This window comes from Prionailurus viverrinus, chromosome B2 (genome assembly GCF_022837055.1).
Source record: "Prionailurus viverrinus isolate Anna chromosome B2, UM_Priviv_1.0, whole genome shotgun sequence".
In the NCBI taxonomy this organism is placed as follows: domain Eukaryota; kingdom Metazoa; phylum Chordata; class Mammalia; order Carnivora; family Felidae; genus Prionailurus; species Prionailurus viverrinus.
The window spans coordinates 136,799,526-136,821,352 of NC_062565.1; the positions used below are offsets into that span (position 1 = coordinate 136,799,526).

General features: G+C 46.5%; 1 protein-coding gene across 4 annotated transcripts in view; it reads left to right on the forward strand.

Annotated features, from left to right (window-relative positions):
* Positions 1-21,588, forward strand: part of AKAP12 (A-kinase anchoring protein 12) — a 104,348-nt gene extending 82,760 nt beyond the window's left edge. For 2 of the 4 annotated variants that reach the window (XM_047859578.1, XM_047859580.1), the window contains 2 exons: positions 14,876-19,880; positions 20,562-21,588. In XM_047859578.1, coding sequence (XP_047715534.1) covers positions 14,876-19,872 — 4,997 coding nt within the window. In that variant the 3' untranslated portion in view covers positions 19,873-19,880; positions 20,562-21,588. Of the gene's footprint in view, positions 1-9,304; positions 9,416-14,875; positions 19,881-20,561 lie in introns of those variants that run through there. The other 2 variants (XR_007152304.1, XM_047859579.1) reach the window with 2 other exon arrangements.
* The last annotated feature ends 239 nt before the right edge of the window (positions 21,589-21,827 follow it).

The window sequence follows — 21,827 nt, forward strand, 5'->3', positions numbered from 1 at the left end:
AAGGCCAATGGTGACTCACCTGTACGCCTCCGATATGGGGTTTTGCCTCTCTGAGTTTTAATCCCACTTAAACATCTCCCCTTTGAGGTTTTGTGGTTAATGAGCGTTAGAACAAGGGGAGTGGGTGTGTAGGATATAAGGGAAGGATTTAGAATGTAGAGAATTTCTGGAAAAACTCCAGGACAATGTTGCAGATCGTAGGAGAGAGTTAACCAGATCCAGATGTCAGCAGCCAGCAGGCCCGATGTGCCTGGGGAACAGCGCGCTGGTTCAGTTAGTGTTGTAGCTTTTGCAATATTGCACTTTTTCTCTGACCAAAAAATCACAGTAGTTGTGCCATGGAAATTTGAGAGCTACGTTTGGATAAAAGCATTGAAAATTTGCAGTAGGTGAGACTTTTTTTTCCTTTAAAATTCTAAACTAAAAGGAACAAGTTATACTTTTATGTCTTAATCTCTTAAGTATTTGGAAGAGTGAAAAGAGACTGCAGGTTTTGGGTCCTGGAACTGTTGATCGCATATGTGGACATTGGAGTGGGGTGTCTGTGAGGAACACAGCATCCACAATAGCACTGCGACTTTTTGGGGATCATGTCCCTTTTGAAACTTGGGAAGTTGGGGGATTGTTACTTTCACAAGGAAAATGTATATTGGCCCATGCACAATATAGATCTCTTGTGACTGATTTCGTAAAATTGGGGTCGACTAACTGGACATTTATCTGGAGATTAAACATTGTTTAGTAGAAAGTGACACCTAAAAAGCTGTAATCATTGTCTACCAAAGTGGGTTTCTATACATGAAATGCTTTCAAGTTTTCCTTTCTTTCTTTTCTTTTCTTTTCTTTTCTTTTCTTTCTTTCTTTCTTTCTCTCTCTTTCTGCCTCTTTCTTTTTCTTTCTTTTCTTTTCTTTTTTCTTTTATCTTTCTTTCTTTCTGTTTCTTTTCTTTCTCTCTCTCTTTCTCTCTTTCTCTTTCTTTCTGTTTCTCTTCTTTCTTTCTTTCTTTCTTTCTGCTTCTCTCTCTCTCTTTCTTTCTCTCTCTCTCTTTCTTAACTTTTTAAAGTTTATTTTGAGAGAGAGCAAGTGTGAGTGGAGGAGGTTCAGAGAGAGAGAGTGAGGGAGAGAGAGAAGCAGAATCAGCCTCCATGCACTGTCAGTGTGGAGCCTGGTGTGGGGCCTGATCTCACGAACTGCGAGATCATGACTTGAGCGTAAATCCAGAGTCCACCACATAACTGACTGTGCCACCCAGGCACCCCCAAGTTTTCTTCCTTGAGACATCATTAAAGATACTTTTCATCTATTCTCAATTTGTTTGACTTCATTAATATTCCCCGGTCCATAGACTTCTTGTTTTTGTTTAACTTTGAGAGGGCTTACTATGACAAAGTTTTACAAAATATTAAGAAATACATAGGAGATTATTATTAAAGCTCTGTTACAAGTTTTCCTATGTTGTAGTAAAGAGAATAATGGCTTATGCTTTCAAAAATGAAACTATTGTTATGGGTGTTCGCTCCAGAAAATAAGTACTACTGGGTGTCACATTTCTTCTCCATTTCACTGTCTGCGCTTTTTAAGGATATCGCTTCATTTGTCTTAGAGAAACATAAGACAAACAAGCTTACCCAAAGTCTCTGCTGGTAGGACAGCTTCCAGAAGCTGTACTGGCACTTTCTTTTGTGTCCAGCATTGATATACTGTGTCGGTTCACCCTAAGGGTTTTCCTTCTAGGGCATATTCAGAGAATTAAGTGCATGAAAACACCTTGTACATCTTTTTTTTTTTTTTTAACTTTATTTATTTTGAGAAAGAGGGGAGGGGCAGAGAGAGAGAAAATCCCAAGCAGTCTCCACACCATCAGTACAGAGCCTGACTTGTGTCTCAAACCCATGAAACTGAGTTCGTGACCTGAGCCGAAATCAAGAGTCAGACGCGTGACCACCTGAACCACCCAGGCGCCCGATGTACATCATTTTTATTTTTTTAATTTTTTTAGAATTTATTTATTTTGAGAGAGAAAGAGCACACAGGGGAGAGGCAGAGAGAGAGGGATGGAGAGAGAGAATCCCAAGCAGCTTCCGCGGTGTCAACACAGAGCCCGGGGCAGGGCTGGATCTCACAAATCGTGAGATCGTGATCTGAGGCAAAATTAGTATCAAGAGTCAGACATTTATTTAACTGATTGAGCCACCCAGGCGCGCCCCCATCATTTTTCAACATCATCTTCTCTGAGGTACCTGGGCTGGCTCTGTCAGAGGATCGTGTAGTCTTGATTCTGTGTTCCTAAGCTCGAGCCCCACGTTGGTTGTAGGGATCACTAAAATAAATTTAAAAAACAAGTCCTCTTGGGGCGCCTGAGCGGCTCAGTCAGGTGAGTGATCTCACGGCTTGTGAGTTCGAGCCCCGCACCAGGCTCTGTGCTAACAGCTCGGAGCCTGGAGCCTGCTTTGGATTCTGTCTCCCTCCCTCTCTGCCCCTCCCCCGCTCACACTCTGTGCCTCTCCCCTTCAAAAATAAACATTAAAACAAGTTTTTAAAAGCATCCTTTGCATTTCCAATGTAATGTTTTCAACAGATGCACTCTCTCACACGGGCACATGATTAGGGCCTCCTTCCAGACAAAGGGAATAGAAATGCATGGTTTCTGCGCTAATGTCTGTTTGAGAAACAAGACTTCTGTGACGCTGTTCCCACTGATGGTCGACGTGGGAAAACACGTCAACACAAGCCGTGTACCCGGCAAAGTGGTGTGAAACGTGGCTCTCATGAGTGTGTGGACCATGGCGAGCACTGTAGTCAGTCCTCGTCCTTGTGAGTGGCTGTGGGGTGGGGTGGGGGGGACCCCGCATGTGCCAGCTCTCCCTCCTGGAGGCTTTTCCAGTGGACACATTAACCGGCTTCCTGTCCAAGCCTGTGTGCGGTCTTTGATGCCAGGTAAGAATGCGGGGGGTTCTAGCCCAGTCCCCGCGGCAGTGGATAAGCGAACACGGTGTTTGGGCTTTTTTGGGGCATTTGAGAAACTAGCTGGATTAACAGCAGTGTGTTCAAAGTGGGTAATTTGGGCGGTTCAGAATCCCCCATGAGTGAAAAGATACTGACATGTGACATCAGAAAGGCCTACTCTAAAACTAGTTTCTGGGGAAGGACTTTTTCGGGCACCAGGAACGTGTATCCCCCCAATCAGTGATGCTTCGATGAGCGGGGCTTTTTGATTTTCCTCTTCCTATCCAATCTGACAAATCTAGAGCAGATGATCCTATATGGAGCCGATGTGTTGAAAGTTATAGTAGAGGAGGTTTTGAGGTCATTTAAAAGTAAATTTATTAATGAAACGTTTCTGAGTGTGGTTTTGAATGGATTCTACTGTGCCGAGCCTGGGTTCGGCGCACACACTGGCCTGTGTTAACTAGGTTATTGTCCCTGGCCGTCTGTCTCTCACCAGCTGCCTTCACTCCCAGCAGCCAAACCTGCTGGTCTGTGGTCCTCTCCTCCAGGCCAGCAGCCTTGCTCCCCATGCTGTGATCGTTAACTCTTTCAGAACCGGCATGCAGACAGCACCTAAAAATACCCGTGAAAAGGTTTCCGCTAACCCCATGCTAGAACAAGGATGGGAATGAGGATGGTCGGGTCTGGAGAGCTCCCCCTTCAGGCAGCACCTGGGAAACGCGCGGTGATTTCATTTTGCTGCGTACAGCCTGGCTGGGAAAGCAGGGGAAGGAGTTAGTTCAACACAGAAAGGCTGTGGCCGCGTTAGACTTGCCCTTGGTCCAAAATGGGGTAAAGGATCTGGATCCTCACATGGTGCAAATAAAGAAAAGGAGAGGGAGGGAGCCAACCCAAGGTGTTTGTGCCCCATTTCCCCCCTCGGTATCTGTGATGGGAGTCAAAGAGGTAATTTAGGTATAACATGGCATTCAACTATACAGAATTTGAAAAGGCACCTAAGCCTTATGTATGGTAGATTTTTGAATCTTCTGGTCTAGGAAATTTGCAAGGTTTCCAGTTTGGGAGAGCCGAAAGCTGTTCAATACTGCCCTCTTCTGTTCAAACCTGGTCAGGGGTTTGGACAGTGATTTATACAGGTGAATATTTGATGCAGAGTGTGGTGGTGAAAAATTGGGACCGACGAATTGTCTAACAATAGGGGGAGGCAAAAAGAAATTATGCAGCCATTATATCATAGTTTCGAAGACTATTAAATAACTTACCCAGAAAAAGCTATCACAGTTCCTTAATAGTGGTCATCTCTGGACGTTGTCTTTATGAAGGTCATTTTCCAATTTTTCAAATTTCAAAATCTCCTGCAATTTATAGATCATTTTTGGAATTGGTAAAAAAAAGAAAAAAAAGATTATGCTTAAGTAGTTCTGTTTGACGACAATGAGGGAAAAAACCCATTAGAATTTTTGTTTTATTGTTTTATAGATAGCTGACTGATACTTCCTCCTAAGAAGCCTTAGCAGGAAGTACTAAAGGTGACCTATGTTTCAGGTGAGGACATTCAGGACAAAAACTTCAGGAAATTTGCCCAAGGGCCCAGTACTAGATGTGGTGCACCTGATATTTAAACACAGTCTGTCTCCAGAACTTCTGTTCTTTTATCTTCCCCTCTCCCTGAATTGTGTCTCTTTTTGGGGGGTTTGGGAGAGAGTAGTTTTCCTATTAATAATCTCCTTGATTCTTTTATAACTGTAAATTTTGTACCTTTTAGTCACTTTTTTCTATTTAGCCCATCCTTGAGTGATTTTTTTTTTTTGAACAATGACTTCAAACTTAACAGAAAGTTGCAAAAATAAAAAAAACAAGTACAGGAAACACCTAATTACCCTTAATCTAGATTCATATATTGTTAGCATTTTACCTCATTTGCCTCTTTATTTAGTTTTTTGCTCTCTGTGTTAAGAAAACCCAAAAACCAGCATGCAAGTTCCTGTTATGTCTTACATAGGCAGGAGATGAAAAATTTTCTGAGCCTCTTGCAGATAAGTTATAGTCATCATTTCCTCTTAAATACTTATGTTATTTCCTAAGGATAGAGATATTTCCTTTTTTAAAAAAATAGTCTTTACATTTATTTATTTATTTTTGAGAGACAGAGAGAGACAGAGCATAAGCACGGGATGGGCAGAGAGAGAGGGAGACACAGAATCCGAAGCAGGGTCCAGGCTCTGAGCTGTCAGCACAGAGCCCGACGCGGGGCTCGAACTCACGAACCGCGAGATCATGACCTGCGCTGAAGTTGGACGCTCAACCGACTGAGCCACCCAGGGGCTCAGAGATACTCCCTTTTATATCCAGAGAATGGTTATTCGTATCATATATTTACGTTATTACAGTAGTATATAATGTACCATACCTATTCAAATTCTGTCAGCTAATTTAACAGTGTCCTTTTTAGCGTTTCTCACCTTGCATTGTAAGATCATCTTCAGTCTTAATGCATCATATTCTTTAGCTTCTTTTAATCTGGAACATTTCTACAGCTTTTCTCCTTTAAGACATTGACGTGTTTGAATGTATAGCTCTCCTCTCCCCACTCCCACCACCCTCCTTAGTGTGTTTTTTTTTCTCCTATTTTACCTGTAGGTTACTTATTTATTTTTAAATTTTTAAAGCTTATTTATTTGAGAGAGAGGGAGCTAGCAGGGGGCGGATAGAGAATCCCAAGCAGACTCCACGCTGTCAGCACAGAGCCCGATGTGAGGCTCGAACCCACGACGGTAAGATCGTGACCTGAGCGGAAACCAAGAGTTGGACACTCAACCGACTGAGCCACCCAGGCACCCCTCTGTGTTTATTTTGAAAGAGAGAGGGAGAGTGTGTACCCGTGAGAGTGGGGGAGGAGCAGAGAGGGAGAGAATCCCAAACCAGCTCCACACTGTCGGTGCAAAGCCGGATGCAGGGCTCGAACTCAGGAACCATGAGATCATGACCTGAGCTGAAATCAGGGGAGTCCGATGCTTAACGAAGTCACCTAGGTGCCCCGGTTAATGTTAAGTTCTTGCCCAATTTCTCCACTGTATAGGGCTTCCCACCCTTTTAATTATTAAACATGTAAATATCCCACATACTCTGACACCCATTGATTCTTGCCTTATCCAGTTTTTATCATAATGGTTGCAAAATAAAGGTCAAGTGATCTTTAGAATCACTGTCCGTGAGTGGGTGGGTAGGATATATGTGTTTTTTTTTTAATTTTAATTTTTAATTAATTTTTTGTGCAATAATGATTTCAGTGGTAGAATCCAGTGACTCATCACATGCATGTAACACACAGTGCTCATCCCAACAAGTGTCCTCCTTAATGCTTCTTGCCCAATCAGTCCATCCGCTGACCCAAAACCCCTCCAGCAACCCTCAGTTTGTTCTCTGTATTTATGAGTCTCTTATGGTTTGTCCCCCTCTCTATTTTTGCTCCCCCTTCCCTTACGTTCATCTGTTTTATATCTTAAATTCCACATACGAGTGAAGTCATAGGGTATTTGTCTTTCTCTGACTTCTTTCACTTAGCATCATACCCTCTAGTTCCATCCACGTAGTTGCAAATGGCACGATTTCATCCTCTTTGATTGCTGAGTAATGTTCCATTGTACATATATATCGCATCTTCTTTATCCATTCATCAGTTGATGGACATTTGGGCTCTTTCCATACTTTGGCTATTGTCGATAGCACTGCTGTTTATTTTTTTAAATTTTTTTATTTTTTAAAAATGTTTATTTTTGAGAGAGAGAGTGACAGAGTGTGAGTGGGGGAGGAGCAGAGAGAGAGGGAGACACAGACTCTGAAGCAGGCTCCAGGCTCTGAGCTGTCAGCACAGAGCCCGACGTGGGGCTCAAACTCACAAGCCATGAGATCATGACCTGAGTCCAAGTCGGACACTTAACTGACTGAGCCACTCAAGTGCCCCTCTTTCTTTTTTTTAATAGCATGACTATAACCATGAAAAACTGCTTTTTACACTGCAATAGATAGAATTTAAATTGCTGTCTACATCAGACATGATAGCAGTTTTCCCATCCAAGTGTGGGAGTTGAGATGTCTAAATACTTTTTCTTGTTGTAAGTTCCATTGACAAATTATAAAATCTTATCATGATTTATGGAAAGTAAGAATTTTAGCACTTTGAAAGTGTATGAAATTAATTTTTCCTTTAAAAAGACACTTTTTTTGTTCCTTTTTAAAAAAAATTTTTCTAATGTTTATTTATTTTTGAGACAGAGAGAGAGACAAAGTATGAATGGGGGAGGGTCAGAGAGAGGAAGACAGAATCTGAAACAGGCTCCAGGCTCTGAGCTGTCAGCACAGAGCCTGACGCGGGGCTCGAACTCACAGACCACGAGATCATGACCTGAGCCGAAGTCGAACGTTTAACCGACGGAGCCACCCAGGCGCTCCTTGTTCCTTTTTAATGCATTGACTCTCTAAGTGTTTCTCTCCAGCCGTTGGTCCCCCAGAGATGCCACACCCCCATTATATGACACTGGCCAAGTCCTATGACCATTAAAAAAAAATAGAGTGTGTTTTTTTAGAGCAGTTTTAGGTTCATAGCAAAAACGAGTAGAAAGTAGAGAGTTCCTATATGCGCCCTGCCCCCCTCACATGTGCCATCCAATCCCTCTTCCACTAACAAATCCCGCACCAGAGTGGTACATTTGTTACAGTTGATGAAACTACATTGACATGTCATTATCCCCCAAAGTCTCTAGTTTATATTAGGGCTCACTCTGGGGTTTTGAACAGATGATGCGATAATCCTATGTATCCACCTGTATTGCCTCATGGTATATAGTTGACCCGTGAACAACATGGGGGTTAGGGCTCCCCAGTTGAAAACCCATATACAAATTTTCACTCCCCCTCAAAACCTAACTACTATTAGCCTGCTGTTCACTGGAAGTGTTACTGATAATGTAAACAGTTGATTCACATATATTTTGCATGTTATATGTATGATATACTCTATTCTTGTAATACAGTAAGCTAGAAAAAGAAAATGCTATTAAGAAAATCATAAGCAAGGACGGTGCCTGGGTGACGCTTGATTTCGGCTCAGGTCATGATCTCGGTTTGTGGGTTCCAGCCCTGCCTCGGGCTCTGCGCTGACAGCATGGAACCTGCTTGAGATTCTTGCTCTCCCTCTCTCTGTGCCCCTCCCCCCTATCAAAAATAAACATGTTAAAAAAAAAAAAAGAACGATAAGAGAAAATACATTTGCAGTATTGTGTTGTACGTATTGAAAAAATCCACATATAAGTGGAACTGCACGATTCAAACCATGTTGTCGAGGGATAGCTCGTTTCACTGCTGTGAACATCTTCTGTGCCCTGTCGATTCATCCTTACTTCGCTTCCAACCTTTGGCAACACTGACCTCTTTATTGTCCCTGTAGTTTTGCCTTTCCCAGAATGTCATATGGTTGGAATCATACAATACATACATACCCTTTAAAGATTGGCTTCTTTCATTCAGTGATACACATTTAAGGTTCCTCCGTATTTTTCCATGGCTCTGCTGGCTCATTTCTTTTTAGCACTGAATAATATTACATTGTCTGGATGCACCATAGTTTATTCATCCATTCACATAATGAACATCTTGGTTGCTTCCAAGTGTATGCAATTACGAATAAAGCTATTAACATAACTATAAACATCCATATGCAGGTTTTTGTGTGGACGTGTTTTCAGCTCATTTGGGTGAAGTACCAGGGGGCACGGGACATGGTAAGAATATGTGCAGTTTTGTGGGAAACTGCCAAACTGCCCTCCAGAGTGTTTGTACCATTTTGCATTTCCCACATAACCATTTTTGAAGTCCATTTACTCCCCAGTTGGAGGGACAAGGTGAACTCTCCCTTCAAACCCTAAGCCTTTGTGACTCTAAATGAGAGCTTTGCGGTGGGAACCTGCGTGACGTCCCCGGTTCTTGTTCTAATACTCAAGACATTGAAAGTTTTTGAAACTGAACAAACTCATGCACAAGATCCCGCTATCCCTTGAGCCATCGCCCCGTATTGCGATTTTGGAGGGCACCTGCCTTCTGGCTCAGATAAGGAGGCGGGTCAGGGATCCAGCAGTATTTAGGTTTAGCGGTTTGGCAGTCATTTAGCCACGAGAGTTTTGGTACTCGAATGGGCGTGAGTTTGAAGAGATCACATCGAGGTGAAGCACAGGGCCCCCAGGGACCCTTCTTTGAAGGCGCGTGAAACCAAAGCCCTCGGCCACTGGGCCACGAGGAGACTGTGCCCTCTGTGACGCACGCGGTGACCCCCAGGGGGCGCCCTCGGCATCGGCACCGGTGTCCGTCCCGCGATGGGGCAGCCGTGGGAAGAAGCCTGGGCCTTCTCCGGCCCTGTGGCGCTGCCCCTGCCGGAGGGTGCACACGATGCCCTGGTGGAGTAACCTTTGCCGTGAGTAGCGCGCCCCCTGGTGGCTGTCGGCCCGGGGACGCGGCGGGTGGGTCAGCTTTGAGAGCCACCCGCTGGACCTTTCATGAGTGCCGGCCGCCCCTCGGCGTGGGGGCTTCCAGCCTGCCTCCTTTCCCTTGCTCTGACCAAGCCCTCGGCACGGAAGCCCGCGGGGAGGTGTTGGGAAGGGACCCGGCGGCCCCGGTACAGCCGACGCCCCGGGGTTCGGATGACCCAGCGGCCCGGCTCGAATACGAAGCCCGCCCTGCCGCTCCTGGGTCGTGTCTCGTTTGCTGCGGGCCGGAGCGGCGGTGGAGCATGTGCCCAAAGCCTGTGCTCCCAGAGCAGTGACCCCACCCGGACCCAGGCCGCACGCACGCCGCTTCCTGCTAGGAAAGGACACAGCCCGAGGACTCAGGCGTGAGAGGGGCGTCGGGCTTGGCCCGAGGTGGTGGCCTGCCGGGGTCACCTGGGAAAGTCTTTGTACAAGAGTATAAAGAGAACATGATACAGGTCTCAAAAAATCACTAGCATTTACCAACGGCCAGAAACAGCTTGGAGGAGAGCGAATGGGGGATGTGGCACAGGACAGACGGGCCTTGCTTGTTCGGCCTCACCGTGGGGAATGTGTAGCCGACTGCGTAACAGGAAAGGAGGCTGAAAGATGGAATCCAGGTTCCAGTGCGTTTCCCAGCCATCGCCCGTGGTTTGGGGCAGAACAGGCACCTGTAACGTGGAAGGTGTGGTCGGAGCTGGCTTTTTTGTTGGTCGTGGTGGTGGCTGCAACTAATTGACCCTTGGTTGCCAGGCTGGGTGGCTTGGAAGATTGTGTCGGAAGTCCTGCAGCCATTAGGGGTAGGTTACAGCATCACTTTGTGATCAAAGAGGTATTTTAGGAAGCAGAGCCTCCCTGGAAGGTCTGTCCCGGCTCGGGAGGGTGCGGAAGGGAAGTAGAAGCTGGAATGAGGGCTGAGTTCTGCTGTGTGGCTCTTAACCCAGAGCACAAAGGCCCCTCCTGGGCCAACGGTGGCCCAGTCTGGAAGGCTGTTGTGACAGCATTAGCTCCTGGGATTCCTTAGGTCAAAAGACACGGCAGACCAGTTAGGATTTAAACATCTCTTGTGATCCTTAAAAAAATGTGTTCAGCCCGTCTATCACTCTGTCTAAAGAGAACCAACTCCGTATTGCCAGGCTGCGCCGGGACGGTCAATAGCTGTTTTGTTCTGCCGGTTGACAGCTGTTAATCTTTGTCTCTCTGGCTTTGACCGTACACATTCCAGTCATCCCAGAATTTAAGAAATTTCAAATCGAAACAGATTTGGGAGCATCGAGGGGAATCAGGGAGGAAGATGGTAGGTACACCACCTGTTTTCTCCCACCGCGTTAGCAACACGTCTCCGCGTTTTCTAATAAATTTTGGAAAGGTTGGGTGAGGAGTGTTCTTTTTCTCTCCTACGTTGCGGGCAGGAAACTTTTAATGTGTATTCGTGGACATTTTTAGTAAAATTGTACGAGAACGGACTTTATTGTTGGGGTTTAACTTTTTTTCTCTAGCGTATTTTCAGCGGTAGTAGACACTTTTTTTTTTTTTTTTTAAAAAAAAGGTCACATCTCTTGTGTGGCGTTAAAAGGGTGTGTGGAAGGTTTTTCTTGTGCATGTCCTTGCACCATTGGGGAAATTTGTAGAAAGTAGTTCGTGTCATGGAAGTGGACTTAACTCAAAGAAACCTTTAACCTTTACCGCGAGCAGGTTTATAATGGGAACACGTGGAAATTTACAGCATTTTTGTATTTGAAAAGATTATATACGTGGTGCCAAAAAATAATGGGAAGAGCATTCCCGGAGGACTTCTGGAGGAGGTCTGTCTCCTGACTCGGAAGAAGTGTCTGGGGATACTCTAGGAAGTCCAATGACATACATCTAGACAGTCTCAATTTTTCTTTCTGTTGGAATGTTTGCCACAGTGTGGGTGCTGATTATTTCTTTATTCTTTATAAAGCTTCAAGTTGCTCAGAAACGTGTATTTCGTAGTGATTTTTTTTTTTTAAAGGGAAATCAGGAAGTGTACTTCAGATGAAAATAGTGAGACCCTTGGTTTTCTTCAGACCTCCTTCTCTGTCTAAAATATTAAGTTCTCTGTTGTTTTTTTTGAATTTGTTATTTATTTAGTGCTACCTCAGACGCTGATGTCAGGTAGAACCAATGCGAATTTCTTACAGAAAAAGGTAGAGACGACGATGTCACGGTCAAAGGCCCTGTCCACACAGTGCCATGTGCTTAGTATGAGAATACTTCTTTAGTTTCTCTTCCTTATGGTCTGCAGAATAAAATAAAACCCACCCAGTACTGCGATGGAGACTTGTAGACACAGATTGTAATAGTTCACATCAAGGATAAAACTATTCTCGTGGGAAAGAAAGATCCTATAAGCTGGGTGAAGTTACGGATTTGGGGAAGCATGTTGTTTTTGTCTTTCCAAATATATCTGTATTTCACATATTTATGGATATGTTCTATGTGTTGGTATGCATACTGTTTATAATTACTGAGCTTCATCTTCTGTGGGCATTAAGTGTATTATTACAATGAAGACCTTTTCTGTGTTCACTTTAATTGACTTTTTTGTTAGAGAAAGCAGTACATATTCTAGAGGGAAATGGATACAAGCCAAACTAAAATATATCACATTTCCATCCCCCAGAGATCATATGTGAGGTAGGTGTGTATGTGTTGGGGGGGTGGGGGTTAAATGTGATCGTATTGTATATACTATGTGGTAACCTTCAACTCTTTCGTTTTGGTGAAAATCCCATCTCCTCTAATCCCAAATCATACTCACATTTTCCCAAGAAAAGCCAAAACGTCCTTTTGTTAGTTTGCCCTAACTAATATCCAATCTAGGACCATGCCCAGCCTGACTTACTGTTATGCTTTTTTAAATTTACTAATTTAGCTCAGTACCCCTCCCTTTTATTACATCACACTGACTTGTTTTTTAAACATGAGTTTTTAAATTTAAAAACTGCGGACAAATACACACACCCATATACACTTGACCTAATCCACCAGTTACTGATATTTTAGCACATTCTCTCCCCTGCCCCCCACCCCAGCCCTCAGTGTCTCTCCTTAAACTGTTTGAAAGTTACTTGCGGACAGTCTACGTGCGTTTTGGTTTCATTTTTGTCCCTTGTGACATTGATGTGTCAGACCAAGCTAGTTGTCTTCTAGAATAGCCTTCCTTGATTTATCTGATTGTTGCCTTACAGATTCCATTAAACATTTTTAGTAGGAATACTGTAGGTGATCTGTTGGCCTTCTCAGTGCCTCACATCAGAAAGCATGCTGACAGTTTTGTTCTGTTATCAGGGATGTTAAGTTTAAGGCAGTACCTGCCAGATCTCGCCACTGTAAAGGAAGTTTTTCCCTTTTGATCTGTGTGTTAATACTCTAAAACTGTAGGTTTCCTGACAGCCTTTCGCCCAAAGGTTTCTAGCATTTCTGGATCTTTGAATGAGTTATTACAAAGGTATGGGTAAAGAGCGGTTTCCTTCATCTAATGACAAACGGCCACCTAGGCTTTTCCAGATAAAATAACCACTTCAGCTATAGGGAATCTGACAGTTTCCTTGCTTTGTGTTCTTTTCTATGAAAACTCTTCCCCTGCCCCTGTCTTTTTGTTTGTTTCTTTTTGAATGGCTGATTTTCATGGTGATATGACAAGCTCCAAATTTATCAGTCACGCCCACCTTCAAAAGAGGAAAATTTCCCGTAACCACACTTGCCGTGAAACAGGGCTGCATTTTACTTTCTATTTCACATAACGAGAAATGATTTTTACCTTTCTAAGCAACTGGAAACGTCCAGTGCAACTGGCCCTACAGGTGACCCGAACTACAATATGGCTTTCTTCTCCCCAAATAACTACAAAAGAAAATCCACTTACGGGTATCGTACTTGATGAATGACAGAAGTCCATCTTTAAATACCACATCGCTCCACATCTTGAAGGCTGAACAGCTGTTTGTCCTGGTCTAGGAAGAGCCTATGTAACTGGCTATAAAAGAAACATCTTTGTTAACTCTTGTCCTTAATACATAATATGTGAATCCCGATGCAGTAGAATTTTGAATTCTAAAGAGAATGACTATAGATCAAAGTGGAAGGTAATCTAGATTTATTGATTGGTCTTTCTCATAAGGAAATACTGCCTGTTCCCTAGTTACTTTTTTAGTATCACTCTTGATTCGTGGACTCTCGTTTTGTGACCCATCATTGTCATTGTTGTTTGCCATGCTTCAGCTTTTGGATGCCACCTTTTTAAAAACATTTTTTTATTTGAGTATAGTTGATACACAATGTTACATTAGTTTCAAGCGTAGACATAACGATTCTACACGCTTCTGGGTGGTGTTACGGAGCACCTCCTTTCTGTTCCTCACTTTGCCTGACCCGGCCTGGAATTTCCCTGTGGAGCCCTGGTCCGTTTTTTGGGACTTGTTACAGAGACCAGCTAGTTATCACATAGAATGTCCCTCCTTAGATTTGTCTGGATTCTTACTTTTTGTTATTCTTTAGCTTATTTCTCCTAAACGGGGTGGATTCTTTAAAAATTTTTTTTTTTTTCTTCCAACGTTTATTTATTTTTGGGACAGAGAGAGACAGAGCATGAACGGGGGAGGGGCAGAGAGAGAGGGAGACACAGAATCGGAAACAGGCTCCAGGCTCTGAGCCATCAGCCCAGAGCCCGACGCGGGGCTCGAACTCACGGACCGCGAGATGGTGACCTGGCTGAAGTCGGACGCTTAACCGACTGCGCCACCCAGGCGCCCCAAAACGGGGTGGATTCTAGATCATGGGTGTGATGATTGATTCTGTTTTGCATTGCAACAGAGCCTATGCCGTCTGCCTGACCCACTCTTAGTGATGCTGCAGCTACTTCTGCTTACTATGCTGGTACTTGAGTGTGTTCACTTTTCCTTCATGGGGACCAGAAGGAGCAGAGTAGTATCTTTAAACCTGAATTCTTTTTTTTTTTTCTTTAATTTTTTTTTAACGTCTGTTTTTTATTGAGAGACAGCATGAGCACGGGAGGGGCCGAGAGAAGGGGAGACACAGAATCTGAAGCAGGCTCCGGGCTCGAAGCTGGCAGCGCAGAGCCTGATGCGGGGCTCGAACCCACGAACTGTGAGATCATGACGTGAGCCGAAGTGGACGCTTCACCGACTGAGCCACCCAGGCGCCCCTCTTTAAACCTGAATTCTTAAAGTTCCTTTGAAAGAAGTAGCGTTTGCCTAATGTACTGAGATTTGCAAATACTGATAAGACTTTAACTCTGTCCTGGAATTGCCTGCCATTAAAGAACGTATAAATGGGTTATGTTTTTTAAAATATGTAGGGTTTTGTTGAACTGTAATAATTTTCTGCCTTCTCCCCCACTGCTCTCCTTTTTCTGTTAATAGTTGGACAGAGAGAGTCAGAAGATGTGAGCGAAAGAGACTCAGATAAAGAGATGGCTGCTGGTTCAGCGGTTGTGGGCGACATCACAAAGGATGGGCAGGAGGAAGTGCCTGAAATAATCGAACAGATTCCTTCTTCAGAAAGCAATTTGGAAGAGCTAATACAACCTACTGAGTCCCAGTCTAACGATGTTGGATTTAAGAAGGTGTTTAAGTTTGTCGGCTTTAAATTCACTGTAAAAAAGGATAAGACCGAGAAGGCTGACACGGTCCAACTGCTCACTGTCAAAAAAGACGAAGGTGAAGGAGGAGGGACGCCGGACGGGGCTGGCGACCACCAGGAGCCCAGCCAGGAGACCGGGGAAGCAACAGCCAAAGAAAGTGAGCTAAAACAATCCACAGAGAAACCCGAAGAAGCCCTCAAACACGAGCAGAGCACCACGGAAATTTCGCTTCAAGCTGAGTCTGGCCAAGCAGCAGAGGAAGGCAGAGATGGAGAAGAAAAGCAAAAGGAGCCCGCCAAATCTCTAGACTCCCCGACGAGTCCCCTGGCCAGCGAGACAGCGTCACCCTTCAAAAAATTCTTCACTCAAGGTTGGGCCGGCTGGAGAAAAAAGACCAGTTTCAGGAAGCCTAAGGAGGATGAGCTGGAAGCTTCAGAGAAGAAAAAGGACCAAGAGCCAGAAAAGGGAGACACACAAGAACAGGAAGAGACCTCTGAGAAAGCGGCTCCTCCTGAACAGCCACAGCCACAGGAGGCCACCGAGAGCGCCGGCGAGGCCCGACTGTCGGCGGAATATGAAAAAGTGGAGCTGCCCTCCGACGACCAAGGGCAGGAGGCTCCTGAAGAGAAACCCGCCCCTCTAGCGACGGAAATATTCGACGACAAGGTGGAGATCGTCGCAGAAGTCCACGTCAGCACGGCAGAGAAGAAAACCGAGGAGCAGGAAGCTGAGGTGGAGGAAGCGGAAGCCGCGGAGCCCCCGCCACCTGAAACAGCTGTGGAAACCCCGGCTGAACTTGAGAAAGCCAGGCCCGCGGCGGAGCCGGCGAAGGCCACGGAAGCGTGCGCCCCCGGCGGTGACCACAGCCGCCCCGCCGACCTGAGCCCCGAGGAGAAAGCGCCCCCCGCCCACCCCGAGGGCCTCGCGAGCGAGGCGGATGTGCTGTCCTCGCAGGAGAGAACGAGGGCGCAGGGAAGCCCTTTAAAGAAACTCTTCACCAGCACCGGCTTGAAAAAGCTTTCCGGGAAGAAGCAGAAAGGGAAGCGAGGGGGAGGAGACGAGGAGGCCGGGGAGCATCAAGCCGCAGCGGAGTCTCCGGACAGTACCGACGAACAGAAGGGCGAGAGCTCCGCTTCGTCGCCCGAGGAACCGGAGGAGATCACGTGTCTGGAGAGAGGCGTCGCGGACGCACAGCAAGAGGGGGACGCCGAGGAAGGCGCTGTTTCGGACGGGGAGAAGAAGCGAGAAGGGGTCACTCCCTGGGCGTCTTTCAAAAAGATGGTGACGCCCAAGAAGCGTGTCCGGAGGCTTTCGGAGAGTGATAGGGAGGACGAATTGGAGAAAGTAAAGAGCGCCACCCTGTCTTCCACGGAGAGCGCAGCCTCCGAGACGCAAGAGGAAGCAAAAGGCAACGGAGAGGAGCAAAAGCCCGAAGAACCAAAGCGCAGGGTGGATACTTCAGTCTCCTGGGAGGCTTTAATTTGTGTGGGATCGTCCAAGAAAAGGGCAAGGAAAGCATCATCTTCTGACGACGAAGCGGCACCAAAACCAGCGGGAGGAGAGGGCCAGAAGCCAGAAGATGCAGGAAAAGACAAAGAAACGGGACCAGATGCTGCCCTCGCTAGTTCCCAGGAACACGATCAAGGGCCAGGAAGCTCCTCCCCCGAGCAAGCTGGGAGCCCCTCTGAGGGGGAGGGCGTTTCCACCTGGGAGTCATTTAAAAGATTAGTTACTCCAAGGAAAAAATCCAAGTCAAAACTGGAGGAGAAGAGCGAAGACTCCGTAACTGGGCCTGGCTTAGAACATTCAGCTTCAGATGTCGAACCCGGGAAAGAAGAGTCTTGGGTTTCAATTAAGAAATTTATTCCCGGGCGGAGGAAGAAAAGGTCAGATGGGAAACCGGAACAAGCCACCGTTGAAGACACGGGGCCAACAGAGGTCAACGAAGATGATTCTGATGTCCCAGCTGTGGTACCTCTGTCCGAGTACGATGCAGTAGAAAGGGAGAAAACCGAAGCACAGCAAGCCCAGAAGGGCGAGGAGAAGCCTGAGCAAAAGGTAGCTGTTTCTGTGTCAGAGGAGCTCGGTCCGACTCTGGTTCATGCTGTGGCTGTGACTGTTGTTGACGGGGCCAGGGCTCTTAGCAGTGTTGAAGAAAGGTCACCCTCTTGGATATCTGCCTCAGTGACAGAACCTCTTGAACAAACAGAAGAGGAAGCCAGACCCCTAACTGAGGAGGCATCTGAAGGGGAAGTCCTTGCAGAGGAAACCCCCGTTGTTGCCAAAACTCTGCCAGAGGGTCAAGACGCCATTGACGACACAGTCGTCAGCGAGGTGGAGTTGACTTCTGAAGCCGTGACAGCTGCGGAAACTACGGAGGCATTTTGTGCCGAAGAAGCAGCAGAAGCATCTGGTGCTGAAGAGACCACCGACATGGTCTCAGCTGTTTCTCAGTTAACTGACTCTCCAGTCACCACAGAGGAAGCGACGCCAGTTCAGGAGGTGGAAGGCGGTGTGCCAGACATAGAAGACCAAGAGAGGCGAACTCAAGAGGTCCTGCAGGCAGTCGCAGAAAAAGTTAGGGAGGAATCACAGTTGCCCGACGCCAGAGGGCCAGGAGACACGATGCAGACAGTGCAGGAAGTAGGGGCCGGAATTCCAGAGAAGGTGGACGCGGAAGAGGGTTCTCAAGAGCCGGATCTGAAGAAAGAGACGGACGTAGTGACAGAAGTACACGTAGAAGAAACTGAGACCGAGACCTTGACACAGGAGGAGGTGGTTGTACAGGCCACCCCCGAAAGCTTGGAACAAGTTCCTCGAGTCGCAGACAGTGTAGAGCCTAGTGAGCTTAGAACCACTTGTCCAGCTGAAACCTTGGTTGGGGTAAAATCAGAATTTATTCTAGAACAGGCTGTTGCTCCCGATTCAGCTGAAACCCTTACCGACAGCGAGACCAACGGAAGCACCCCAGTAGCAGATGTTGAGGCTCTAAATGTAACACAGCAAGAGAAGATGACAGACATCCACGAAGATCCCGAGGTCGCCTCTGGGGTACAGTCACAGATCACAGAAGCAGAGGCCGTTCCTGCACCAGAACAGATGCCTCCAGCACCTTCTAGTCTTCAATCCCAGGAAGAAGATACAGGACATTCAAAAATGGAAGAGGTTCGGGAACATACAGATGAAGAGGTATCAGTGGAAACTGTACCCGTTCTTTCAAAGACTGAAGTGACGGAAGAGGACGGCCAGTCTAGTGACCGGGAAGCCGAAGGCACACCGCTTGTTGAAGGCCCTGAGGTATCTACAGACACTGAAACAACGGTCGGTGAGAAAGAGACCATGGAGGTTGCCCTTGAAGGTGAAGTCACCGAAGAACCTGAATTTCAGAAGAATGATGATACTGAACTCCAGAGCCACACGCCACCTCCTCCAACCCAAGTGGAGGAAGAGCTGGTAGTTGAAGTAGAAAGGGAGAAAACGGAAGCAAAGCCAACCCAAGCGAGTGAAGAAGAACTTGAGCAAAAACCAGCCGTGACAGTATCTGAAGAGCTTAGTAAGCAGCTGGTGCAGACGATTAGCGTGGCCGTCGTCGACGGGGAAAAGGAGGTGACCAGTTTGGAAGAAAGTTCTCCTGGGCTGGCTCAAGAGGACGCGGTATACACAGAAACTCCAGCTCAAAGCTCTGAGCCGTCATCACCTCTAACGGCTGCAGCAGTGGAGGAGAAGGTCTTGGGAGAAACCGTCAAGATTTTAGAAACACCTGAAACCCTGGAATCTGCAGATGCACATTTAATACCAGAAGAAAAATCCTCTGCAAAAGATGAGGACTTCACTGCTCAGCCAGGGGAAGACGAGGTGCCCACAGGGACGGAGTCTCAGCCGGAATCGGTACCGGAGGCCGTATCGGCCATGCCTGAAGGAGGGATCAGTGCTGACCTGGAAGCAGACGAAACCACACCACAGAAACGGGCCTCAGATGAAGAGGACGAGCCGGCTGGTTGCCAGGAAGCCCAAGTAAGTGAAACTAGCAAGGAAGATTTAAAGGCTGAAAACGAGATTTGGAAACTTGAGACTGAGAGCAGTAAACTTGTACAAAATGTGATCCAGACCGTTGTTGACCGGTTAGTAAGTACTGAAGAAACAGCCACTGATTTCCAGACACAGGCTCAACCTATACAAGCTGACACCCAGGAAGCTAGACCGCAAATGGAGGAGAAAGAAAGGGAACTTCAGGCCTCTGCACAGGACGAAACACACACCGTGGCGGCCGAAGAAGAATCCACGCTAACCACCGTGGAACAAACCCACTCTGACGTTTCCAAAGCTGTGAGCGAAGCTTCCGAAGAGATTCCAGCCGTGGAGGTAGAAAGTTCCGGTGTAACCGACCAGCAGCTCGAAGAGGCAGTTCTCCCGTCGGAGGAAAAGAAAGAAACAACTGGAACAAAGTCTATTCCAGAAGATGGCGATCGTGCCGAGTTAGGCGAAAGGATAGAGAAGTCGCTGTCTGAATCCCAGGAAGATGAAAAGGATGATGCTGTTGATGACCCTGAGAGCCACCACTCAGCCCTGGAAGATTCTGAGGCCTCAGGAGGCTTAACCAAAGAGTCCCTGGACACAGATGGACCAGCGCTGAAAGAGGAGGAAGGTGGCCAGGAAGTAGAATTTCAGGAAGGAAAAGCCCACGGTGAGTCAGACGAAGAGATCGAAACCCAGACACCGGGAGAGACGCAGAAACAAGAGGAAGAACCAGCAAAATCAGAACCCACAGGATCCTAAAACGTCACGTAAGCGAGCTTCCTTTCCTTCCAAAACACTTTTTCCCCTTTCGTGCCACTTGGTGGCAAATCTGCTATAAAGGAAGCGGGAGTTTAAATAATTACGACTTTATGCAGAACCTTCAGTTGGGGAAAAAGCAGTCAAGTAGATCAGGAGGCCTAGCTTCCCTTCCTTTTCCCCCTCACTGACAACCCGTTCAGTCTTACTGGTGTCATGAAAACAGTGACTTGGTTTTACCCCCCTGTGACTGCTTTCCGAGAAAATAAACGGGGCACGTGTGTGCGCACCAAGTGTGCGTTTGCGTGCTTGGCTCAAAGGCATAAGAAATACGTTGCGCTCAGAGCACCATACTTACCAGTTCATTGAATTTTTCCTCAGAACTAGAAGCCCAAAGTAAGTTTTTATCCTACAGCTGGAAATTGTAGTTTGTAGCTCTCTGGAAAAAAACAAAACATTTTTGGCCACCGGTAGTAGTAGCCAAGCATTTAAAAAATCCCCAGTGCGTGTGATGCGCCTGAATGCTGGAGCCACAGCCGCCAGTTTTTGGTGACCCAGCCCGACCTGCCGTGGGCCCCCAACCCACTCGCTTTCTCAGGGGCTGGACTCCGGCGAGTTGGGGCTTCCGCGGCTCGGGGAATGAACGGGGGAGGAGAGGAGACTTGACTCACTTTTGATTCTTCCTCCCACAGTTCTGCCCCGTGTGTTTGCAAGACCAGAATGTGAAGACAGGCAGTAGGAGGAGATGAACGCTGCTGACAAAGACTCACGACCAGTATTTCAGACTCCGAACCGAAGAACAGGCCCAGCGACTGACCTCCTCTCTGGAGCACCCTGACAACCCTGAGGCAGCAATCGGGGGCTACAGCCATTTCCCGTGTCCTCTGCAGGGCCACCCCTCTTCCCCGCCGCCGATACCATGTAATGTTTCTGATTTAAGGTCCCAAATTCTCCACCCGGAACTGGAGTTGGCCGCACCTAGTTCTGCTTCTCAAACTGGAGTATCATTCCTTATGTATTTATATGTATGTTTTAAGTAACCCTCCTGTATCTATTGTATATTTTTTTCCTTAACGATTAAGGAAATGTACAATACGGTGCATTCCTTTTGTATCACGCAGGATGTGGTGGAAGCTCTAAGCCTCAGCTGTAACCTGTGACAGCAGCTTCCTTAGAAACAACATTCCTGATCAGAAGCTACGGTTCGTACTTCAAAACCCACTGAGGGTCGGGTCCGTGTTTCAGGCCGCTCTGAAATCGCTCACTTTCCTGTTCCGCACAGTGTGCTAAAAATAAAAAGCTTTTTGGGGGGGAAACACAGAAGGTTCCATTGTTACTGTGAAATTTTTCTTTCTAGCCCAGTGGGGGTTGGAAGGGAGTTTTTTTCAGTAGCGGGTTAACTTTAAGCCTTTTCTCTGAATTGTTGTGGCCGTTTGGACAGATGAGTGCGCTTGAATCCCGAGGCAAAGTAGTGAAATGTTTTTCATCTTATCAAAAAGTAATCGACTATTTTAAGTTTTTTATTCTACTCTTATATGCTGGACCACATGCACACACAGCATGAAGTAAGTCAGGTTCTTTACAGATGGTATTTTGCTAGGTACTGGATTGTGTCTGTGCCATATCTGTGCCCACTCTTTTAAGGACAACGTTGCATTAAGTTCCTTTGGATAAACTGTGATTTGACAACTGATTTAAATAAAATATTTGCTTCACTTAGATTTGCTGGTTTTATTAGCTACCAGGGAGCCTGGGGCATGTTTGCGGAGTTCTAAAAGCAGATGAGGTAGAAGTTTCCAGTGTGGTTACTACGTCATCCTGGTTTGTCACCGCATTATACTGGTTTGACGTAACGTCCAGAGGAACTCCTAGCAAAGAGGCATCTGCTAAAACACACCGGGAGTTTCTTCCGACGGACAGCATTGATCCAATGCTACCATCTGGTGGTGTCTTCCTGA